An 11,358-nucleotide genomic window follows, 5' to 3' on the forward strand; every position below is an offset into this window, starting at 1 on the left:
ATAAGCACATTCCTTCCCAAAAGCAGTCAGCAAACTAGTCAAGAATAAAAACTGAGATAAAACTGAACTGTCACTTAAAACAAAAGCAGTCAGCAAACTAGTCAAGTATAAAAACTGAGATAAAACTGAACTGTCACTTAAAACAAAAGCAGTCAGCAAACTAGTCAAGTATAAAAACTGAGATAAAACTGAACTGTCTCTTAAAACAAAAGCAGTCAGCAAACTAGTCAAGTATAAAAACTGAGATAAAACTGAACTGTCACTTAAAACAAAGCAGTCAGCAAACTAGTTAAGTATAAAAACTGAGATAAAACTGAACTGTCACTTAAAACAAAAGCAGTCAGCAAACTAGTTAAGTATAAAAACTGAGATAAAACTGAACTGTCACTTAAAACAAAACAGGAAGCGCTGAAGGAAAGGCGTCGGCTTAGCATCAGATTTATTTGCCAAATTATCTAAAGCACTGCGTCCAAAACGGCACCAAAAGTTTCATACGAACAACTTGGATTATTGACTTCACTGGTGAAATTTTTTCTTCACTTTTCTGTTTTTTTTTTTAAAAATATAATTTAAAACTTAAAATGGGTTAAATAGATATATTTCTACTCAGTTTAGTCATTCATACCAACTGTAGTTTTTTCTTTACGGATTCTCTTTTTCATTCATTCATTCATTCATTCATTCATTCATTCATTCATTCATTCATTCATTCGTTCGTTCGTTCGTTCGTTCGTTCGTTCGTTCGTTCGTTCGTTGTTTTGTTTGTTTGTTTGTTTTCTTAAGACTGAATGATTTATCAAGGTACTCATTAGCTATAGCAAGATAAATGTTTCAACGGAACACGCTTCATTTCGTGTGTGTGTGTGTGTGTGTGTGTGTGTGTGTGTGTGTGTGTACTAACATTCTATTTCTCACGAAATTATTATAGGTGAGGAAAAGGGACGAGGGAAGCTTTGTGATCAAACAAGAATACAAATCCTTTAGAAATAATATGTCAGAGGTGAAATATTTTATGACTTATTTTGATTTTCTTGTAGATCCTTCCTACGGAAAGACAGCATGGACACCTCAATCCCCTCCCCAAAATCAAGGTAATATATACGATTTTCGTGTGTGTGTGTATGTGTGTGTGTCTGCGTATAGGTGTATTTGTGCTTGTGAAAGAGTCTTGTTACATAAAACACACACACACGCACACACACACACACACACACACACACACACACACACACACACACACATATATATATATATATAAATATTAACGGCATTGTTATGTACACAGCTAACAGCTCCGGTGGCCTAGTGGTTAGAGCGTCTGACTCAGATGTTGCTGGTTCGATCCACGGCCGAGTCATACCAAAGACTTACAAAAATGGTACTAACAGATACCTCGCTTGACGCTCAGCATTAAGAGGTTAGTGTTAGGACTGGTCGGCCTGGTGTCAATATAATGTGACTGGGTGGGACATCATGCTACATGTCTGCGGTATGATGCCCCAGTGCTAGACATCACTATAAACTGCCACACTGCAGACATCGTAGCAATATAACTGAAAAATTGTTAAAGCTACGTTAAAAATCCAGGTCACACATACACACGTACACAGCTTCATCATTGACAGGGTGTGGTATACATTACTTCTGTACATGCACATATAAAACTTATACACAAAAATACAATTTACAAGACTGGCATATCCATAAGTCATGCACAGCAGTCAAATTGGACATCCAAATTATTCTCAATCGCTTTAACTTCTAGCCAGATCGATCACATTACAGAAATCCACCCGGCAGAGGTCATATGCAGTGAACCATGAAAGTCTACCGGCACAATGAATAAAGTGGTCCATGAAAAGTAAAACAAGGAACACACACACACACACACACACACAGAGAACACCATTGTACAACGGTACAACAGGAAGCCTTGAATTGAATTAAACGTTACTTAGAGAAGGTGTGTAAATAGGATGTTGATGCCGAGTAATGCTTGTATGGAAGGAAGTATTACAGATGGTTGTTTTTTGACAGGTTTCCTGAAAAAAAGGATGCTGATATAAAGGAAATGTTTTTAGCATGGAAGCTATCAATAACACAATACAATGGCACACAAGAATATACAAAATCAGCATCCAAACAGAGCATATCGATTTTTGTAAAAAGTATTTTGAGATCTTTCTGTGTTCACCTTTGTTCTACAAATTTTTTCATTGATTTAGAATGAATAACGTTGTCATGTTGTTATTACATGTTATTAGTGGATCGAAGAATGACTAGATCTGCAGATGTAAATAAACTAGGGAAGTTCACCCATCCCCTGAGGCAACGCTCGTGCATTTCGACAACTCTCGACGTCGTTCGACAACATTATTGCAAATTATGCGACCAGAAACATGGCAAATCCTCTTTGATTGGCTTGTTTACAATGACTAATTTGAAACAATTAGGGTTTCAACAGCAGATCTCCTGCTTTTATCTCCAAAAGCACGCGGTGCACGTGAAATATGCAGAGCAATTTAATGTTTCGATATAATAGGAGCGAAATCGGTCGTTTTGAAGCGGTGACATACACTTTAATTTTGCATTTCGTTAGGGCTGACAAGGGATAAAACTAACATTGAAGATTGCATTTTATTTTGAAACTATCACAACTCACACAAAAAGTAAAACTCCAACATTTATCCTTAACTTAGCGTCGAAACATTCATTGCAAATGTTGAACTTTAAGGACAAAAATACCATATATATACTATCTATACACTCGTTCGACATTCCTGTCATCAAATTCACTTTTAATTGTGCGATCTTCACATGCGAAATATATATTTTGCATGTGAAGATCGCACAATTAAAAGTGAATTTGATGACAGGAATGTCGAACGAGTGTATATATAGGCATCACAATCATTAAATGAATGACTGAAATCATTTTTGTTTTTTAAAGGTTATCCACACACTCCTTTATCGAGCATGGGAAAGCCGTCGATGGAGTCGGCACACACACCTTGGAGGCCGCAGGGTAAGCCCATTACTTCGAAAACATACATACATCAATACATACATACATACATACATACATACATACATACATACATACATACATACATACATACATACATACATACATGTCGTAGTTACCTGATGTCATGCGTATACTTTCTTCATTAATATATTTATATATGCACGCATAAAGATCGACAAAATGATGGAGGACATTTAGACAAGAAACTTACTGCTACTACCTATAATAATAATAATAATAATAATAATAATAATAATAATAATAATAATAATAATAATAACAATAATAATAAGTATTTGTCGTAGACTTTACAGCACACAGACATATCTTAAAAACTAAAAGTAACATGCATAGAGAAGACAGCAAAAATACAGATTGCCTGAGATGGCAAGAAATAAGCAAATAAATAAATGGCCTTCACTATTATGAATAAACAGTATATATGTCTATATCAGTGTCTCTTTAGTTATAAAGATGTAAACATATAACAAGGAATGAAATGTACAATATTTACTTGTAAAGAAAGCTCCGTTAAGGAATTTATCCACGTTTGATTGATTGCTTGTTTCATTTCAACTAGTAAGTAGGTTTGACAAGTTATAAATACTGGCTTTTCTGCCGATAATATTTATTTTGTCGAGTCGTTTTTTTATCATATTTCTTGCAGCCTCTGAAGTATTACAAGTGTTACATATTTTGCAGTTGGTTGTGGCGACCCTTAATTTCAAAAGATTACGTGCTGATGTTCGGATATTAACCTATACAGATTTAACTTTATTCGAATAATAAATCATAGGTATTTAATAGATATTACAGGTATTCATTAGTTATTACGTGTATTAATTAAATAATACATATACAGTATTAATTAGATATTATCTGCTGGAGTTTCCTTAAAATATACCATGCTTCTGCCCTTCATTTCCGACTTTTTAATTCTATGATCTCTAATTTTAATTGCCAATAATCCAGATTGAACACATATAAGTACCAGTCCTGTGTTTCTTTCATCAGCGAGATGTCGCAAGGAATATATGCAAACAGATAATAACAGCCTTTTTATCTACAACTTTTTGTTTTATATATCTCGCTTAACAATTACATACCGTCTCTACTCGCTTATAAGTCGAGTCAAACTGCAAACAATAAAGATCCTGATATACTTTAGCATAATGTGCCAGCATATCAGGGTCTATTTGTTTCTTTCCACTGATTACTACTAACAAACTGCACAGACCTAGAGCTGCCGGCACATAAGTGTACAGTTAGACTATACTTATAAGCAAGTATTGACGATAGTTAACATGACTTTATTAAGCTATAACTTATTCATTATTCAATATTACTTATTCATTATTCAATGGTTCTCTATACCACCAGTTTTTTGCTATTTCACACTAATTATCTATATGACTCACATTTTCCTGTGACAGAAACTATTTTTTACTCATTAAAACGCGTGCAAGGTTCATCTAGCACCTGAAACATGTTTTTATGTCAGTATTCTTCACGTTTGTTTTTAGCTATCATTGATAAATTTGGTTAGGATAATTGCACTGTGAATCGGATAATGGCCAATTTAGATTCTTTTCACATTCATGTTCCCGCATTTATGAAGCATAGAGTCAATTCTAACGACTGCATTCGCGTCAAATTGAGAAAATTACCTGTAAAATCTGTAAAGGTAATCAATGTAGTGGACGCACCGGGTTGGACACCGCTGGGATTTCAATACTCATGCGCATAAAAACAACAGCCATCCCGCAGAGAATAAATAACAAAGATCTCACTGCCATCAAATTATTTCATGAAACGAATATTATCTCCTTTATATCTGTTACAGATATACTGAAACCAGGAATTGTTCAACCTACGTGAGATCATTCAGTAAAAAATGATTGTGGTCATTATCAATGAAAATGGTTGCGTCTAATTCCATGTAAAACAAATTCTAAATAGGAAAATGATGAAGTTCATATACACGGAGAGCAAATTAAACAAATGTTTAACAGTAACGTCGCAAATACAGTCACTGATTTTAAATGAGACTATGAAAAAAGAAATAGGACTAACAGCGTCCAAATTTTCAGTCAATGTTAAAGATTTTATTTTTAATCTATTGGTAATGTTGTTTGAATATTTGTTGCTACTGTTGTTTATCATCATCATCTTAGCACAAAGAAAATAAATATGATGTTAGGTGGAAACAATGTGCAAAATGTTTAGACATTTATATTCACACTTACCACTCATTTCGAAGAGTCGCGATTACTCGGAGGTTAGCGTGACAAGCTCGCGACCAGAATGGTACTGGTTCGAATCCTGCCATGCGAACAGCTCTGGACGGGTACCGAGGTGATGTCCTGAGCAAATCACTTTACCTTAATTCCCTCGGCACTAAGTAACCTTAACGTGTAGCTATACCGCAAAACGCCATACCAAACCAAATCCGTACATGCATACACACTTACAGAAAAATTGGAAAGACTGATGATACGTATACAAGTTATCTAATCTTTTTGCAATTTACATAACATTTATTACTGTTATATTATGTTTGCTGAATATTAAATCGTACACAGAATTATATCACAATATACAAAATATTATAAAATAGTGGCTAAAGTAAATACAGTAAATAAATTTGATAAAACAAAAATATTAGGAGACTAACCATGCCGTTATAAGAAAGAAATTATCCAACGACCACGAAGCAGTTATTATCTTTTTCTTCTCAGCGGCTTCATATACAAGGAACATGAAACATGTATATTGATAAGGTTAGGAAAGCTTCCTCCCTAATTTGGAAAGCATGATCTTACTCTAATTTCTTTCGTAACCCTGTTTTCGTACAAAAACCCTGTCAGGAGAGAAGGCAGAAGAAAAACGTTTATAAACCTGAAATGACCTTTACAATTCTGTTGACTGTACAATATTATTTAAAATATTAGACTTTAATTGCAACGAAAAACAACAAATGAAAACAAAAAAGCGTACAAACACCGACAAAACAAACACGCAAGAGAAGGATAGTTTATTTAGTAATTTTGTAGATTAAGCGGAAACAATTATTTTCTAGTTTTTAGTGTATGAAACATTTTTCCTATGTTTTTTCTTCTTTTCCTCCTCGTCTTCGTCATCATCGCTATAATCATCAAACTTTGTCAACATTACCCACATCCTTTAGCAGATAATTTGAGTATTTGCCCCAACGCATTATATAGAATATAGACCTGTTCCTACTTTAAATGGCTTTCACAAAGGAATTATTTTCTTGTCGTATTTGACCTCTACCATGCTGATTAGTTCATTAAACAGATGTTTGTCAGTACGCTTAAGCCACGAGTAAAGAAAGATTTCTTTGCCGTCTTCGATGAATCCTTTTTGCGATGTAGTTCTCGGTCCCGCGTTCCTCTGTGATAGGATCATGGTCAAAGCTATTGGAATCTAATCCATACAGAACCGATAATGCTATAATTTTAGTGTAATCATGATGTTGCTGTATGCCCAAACGTGGAACAAAATCAGGAAATTATCGATAAAACCAGTCCCAGGACCTAACTTCTCCATCTTGTTTAAACTGTATACGATAATTACAACCTTCCGTTTCCATGACTTCAGGAAGCGGATCACATAATTGGTATATCCTTGATGCCAAACATGTAAACTAAGACTGGTTGTCAGTTGACTCAACTGATACCTAAAATATATCCCTCTCCAAGCAATTTATGTTTTGTCCGCTATCTGTTTGCCGTTAAGTCAGAAAATCCCCGATAAAACTTTCAGCTTGAACAAGAGCGGCAATATTAACATAGACCATTATCGCGTCCAGGTGCAACTCTCCTCCTGTTAATTGGTTTTAAAATCAAAGTTTGATGGCCGTATTGCCCGTGTATAGCACGTGCCACACTGAAAAGCAAGATTATGATCTCGTGTTGCATAATGCATTGACAAAACAGTCTAAGCTGTTTACCTGACTTAGTTAAGTAGAGAACAATTTAGATCTTGACCTGCAGGCACATGGTTTGCAATCAGCCCAGGGTCTCTTCTGTCCGCAGATTGGTGAGTGTTATACGCGGGTAAACAGGATGGTTGAGTGTTTGAAACAACAGTATTTTACAATCTAACAATGAATGCTAATATTTTTCTTTTAAATTCAAGAAGCACCATACTAGGCACGATGTAATTTTCTCCTAATAAACTTAATGTGTTTCAATTTTAATTGTCGTTGTTAAATAAGTTTATCTTTGTCAACGATAAACTGGTTTAATATCAAATTCACATTTTTAAAATGTGAATGGATTCATGTTTTTTTCTCTTTCTTGTCCTAAAGGCAATATGCAAACCTTTATTTTGTTCCAGCAGAACTGTATGTTGACATCAGTTTTCAGCTATTTAAAATTATTTCTTTCGCGAAACTTGTACCATGTGAACCACGAGAATATATATGTAGTAAGAAACAATTCTATTGATTTTCCCCAAGTTTTGGTATTTAAGAACAATTTCCTTTCATGGATTCTTTTTGAAATTCATATTTTGAATGAAGATTGGTACGGTATAATGCATTCGTGAGACAATAAATTTATACCAAAAACAAGTCCTGATATAGACACAGTGAAGCCCTAAGCTAAGGGAAATTGTATAGGCCCTAATTGGTTAATGTTAACAGAGAATAAGGCTGTAACAAAATTCTTAAATTTTTAGAGGCCTCTTTAGACTGTCAGGCCCTAAGGCCCTAAGCTGTGGCTTATTTAGCTGGATCCAGCCCTGACTAAAATGTTTCTGTCTCTAAAAAATGGACGCTACCTCTCTGATCTCGCAGTTTTTTTTTTTCTCCATAAGACTCTGTGCCTCACACTGTCCATATTATGATGTACCACTGAATAAATTAAACATGTTTAAAGGACATCCGGTAACATAGGTAGGCAAGTTTCAAAATCATTTCAACTGTCATCCTGAGCATAGATACAGGAACACACATTCCCACATACACAATCAGATTTTAATAAGTATTAGGAGAACGACCCTGCCGAGCGATGACGTCATAGTAAAGTATTCTTATAAATCAATAATACCCCTTTAAAAAAGAAACTATGGCTTTCAAATTCTATTTCTCATTAATATGACTGCCCATGTATTGCACTTCAAAGAGACTGATTAGTACGGACTTAATATTTGGTAAGGTAACATAGATCTAGCGATCACGTGATATAATCCTTAAAAGTACTTGCTGTAATTGGACATTGTAATTTTCAAGAAAATATTATCTACTAAACATATCACAAAGATTAATATTTTCACAGAAACAAAACTTTGAAGGGAATATTATTGTCTCAAGAAACAAAATAAACATGCTAAAAACAATTTTTTTAAAAGGATTTTGCAGGGGAAATGAATGTACATATTCACTGTAATATGTCGTGATTATTATTGTACGTGTATCTTTTAACTGAACCGGGTGAAGGTTGGCCAGTTGAGACAGGAAAAATTAAAAATTTATTTCTCTGATGCAAAATGGCTTGAAAATACATTTTTTAATCAGAAAATTCACAGAAACCTTTACCGTCTGGCAGGCCGCATCGCTAAGTAATCAAAAAGTGATACATAAAAAGTATAATAGACAGGATACTATTGAAATGAAAATATCAGTCAAGATGAAAACAAACATTTACACCATGATCATGTTCTAAAACAACAACAAAAGAAGAAGAAAAGCAACAATGTAAGCATTTTTAAATTACATTATATTTCATTTGATTTTCCAGGAAGTGGTCAGATCCAGCTTTGGCAGTTCTTACTGGAACTTCTTTCCGATAGCAATAACACCAGTTGTATCATGTGGGAGGGAACTAACGGAGAATTCAAACTTGTAGACCCCGACGAAGTGGCTCGAAGGTGGGGCGAGCGAAAGAGCAAGCCCAACATGAATTACGACAAGCTCAGCAGAGCACTGCGGTATTACTACGACAAAAATATTATGACCAAAGTGCATGGCAAAAGATACGCCTATAAGTTTGACTTTGCAGGACTTGCTCAAGCCATGCAGCCTACGGCGCCAGATCCGACGGCTTACAAGTATCAACAGGACTTTTTTATGTCTGGTTACCACCACAATTCTAAATTGAACTTTATGAATCCCCACGCGCCGATGCCGCCTTCAACGCCTGGGTTATTTGGTGGCCCTTCTGGTTACTGGTCAGCGCCAAACGCAAGCTGCGGTATATATCAGAATATATCCAATCATCATATGTCGCACCATCCAACACATATACCGGGTATGACGGGACATTTTTCTTCATACTATAGCTAGTGGGAGTCTTTGATACAATAATTGCAATCAAGGAGCTTAGTTGGACTCAAATCCATCAAGGTACTTTTCAGATTGACAAGAGGAAATTTACGTTTAAAAAATAAAATAAAAACATGAATTTTACTGACAATTCGTTTCCAACAGATCGACATATAATAAAACTATATTTTCAGTGTAAATGGCAGCGTTATGCTTGCATTAGCTTATCTTGGCTGGTAGCTAAAGCTAACGGTCAAGCAAGGAGAACCTTACTGCTAGGTCTGTCAGCAGTTAATGTACAAATATAATGAAAGAATCTGAACATGATGCCAATGGATGTTAACCAAAGACCGATGTCATGAATACTGGAGGCCGTCTAGTAAGTTATTGATTTGAGACCGTAGTTTAAATAAATTGTGGAACCTCATAAATTAATCCGAGGAAATGTTGTTACAATTGTGCACATTACAGCCGGAGATCGATCAACCCCTTTATTCATCGCGATAAAAGCAAGACTGGTTTTACATCGGAGAAAGACAATATTGTAGCTAATCAACGACGGAAAAACACTTCGCCCGTTCCGTTCCGTGTTTAATTTCTTTCTTCACGATTGAATCCACACCGTATGGGAAGACTGACAGAGAGAAAATTGGATTTCTTAACAGATAAGATATGCCCTCTTTAAATCTTGTCCGCAGTTTTCTTTCGATATTTATTAGTGATATTCCTCCGCGCTCATGAAGTGCCTTCACTTTATTGACTAAAAGTGTCTTATCAGGGAGTAGAGTTGACTAGCTCTAGCGTGCTTTCGGGAAAAGTGGTTAGACTAATACGATAAACGTCTCTATCATGAAACCCAAAGATCACAGACGAGGCTTAGAAATTCTCCCAAGGGAGAAAAAACCACATTGCAATAATGGAGAGAAGATTTTCGCATCAATTGATGATGATGATCACATCGACACGCGAGCATTCTTAAATTGATAGCGGCTCCGACAATCAGTACTCCAATGAAGAGAGTCTCAGAGAAATTTCTTTCTTTCGTCACCTGCAGATCGGCCACAATTCTCTGACAAAAGGCTCATAAATTTTCATGTTTTCCAATCTAATGACTGTGCGCATAGCTATTGGAATCTTTGGAACAAAGTCTGCATTATGCAAAGCTTTTCGAGATCTTTTGGATTCATTTTATGAGCTTGACATATCTCACGCGCTGGCACGCGCCAAATCATATACGTCTGCAGACGAGAACATTGGAATAAGATGTGAAATAATCAGATGCGAAATGTTATTTCAGAGTTGTACAAAGTCTGTTAATAAAACTATATTAAAAAATCAGTGTGTATATCAATCACAAAAATAGAAGAGTAAGCCATCGTGTTGTTGCTATTTTCTATTTTCTTCAAGAAAAACTGTCGTTTATGTTTTAAAATTAAGGCTACATTGCCGAATACAATTTAATTGTTCTTATTATAAATTCATTCAAACAGGTAAAAAAATAAAAAGTCCACTCACGGTGATTAAATGGATTATTACTTAAATGCATAGATGCGTTGTTTGAAAAATTAATAGACAATCAATGGCAAATATGTATCAATCTCTCATAGATACGTATTGTTGTTGTTGTTGTTGTTGTTATTATTATTATTATTATTATTCAAAGCAGCCATCATTTCCAATGGTATCTGTAAGCACTTTTGTATGGAAAAAAATATATTTAAGGTTTTTAAACATTTAAAACCGTATTACCTTTCCCAATTGCTGTCAGCGATTGCACTAAAAGATAGATTAACCAACTTTTCACGAAAGAAACGCGTGAAGAAATATTTGAAGGCACTGTAGCAAAGCAGTGGTACTATATCTTTTAATATTATCACAGAATACAATTAGTCCACACCATCAAGAGGATGGACTATGCACTAATTTGCTGACAAAGAATACAACTAGTCCACACAATCAAAAGGTTGGACTATGCAATAATTTGCTTACATGGAAATGCTGCTTCATTTCTACTTTTTCGCATTTGTTGAAACTTTTCAAT

At 35.0% G+C, this 11,358-nt stretch overlaps 1 protein-coding gene across 1 annotated transcript; it reads left to right on the top strand.

The window, feature by feature from the left end:
- Positions 1-1,041: 1,041 nt before the first annotated feature.
- LOC149780855 (transcriptional regulator ERG homolog) lies at positions 1,042-10,655 on the top strand. The gene is made up of 3 exons (XM_089936430.1): positions 1,042-1,091; positions 2,951-3,025; positions 8,794-10,655. The coding sequence occupies exons 2-3, from the start codon at positions 2,977-2,979 to the stop codon at positions 9,336-9,338; spliced, it is 594 nt and encodes a 197-aa protein (XP_089792556.1). The 5' UTR covers positions 1,042-1,091; positions 2,951-2,976; the 3' UTR covers positions 9,339-10,655.
- The last annotated feature ends 703 nt before the right edge of the window (positions 10,656-11,358 follow it).

This window comes from Sinohyriopsis cumingii, chromosome 16, assembly GCF_028554795.1.
Source record: "Sinohyriopsis cumingii isolate HCF-2022 chromosome 16, ASM2855479v2, whole genome shotgun sequence".
NCBI lineage: Eukaryota > Metazoa > Mollusca > Bivalvia > Unionida > Unionidae > Sinohyriopsis > Sinohyriopsis cumingii.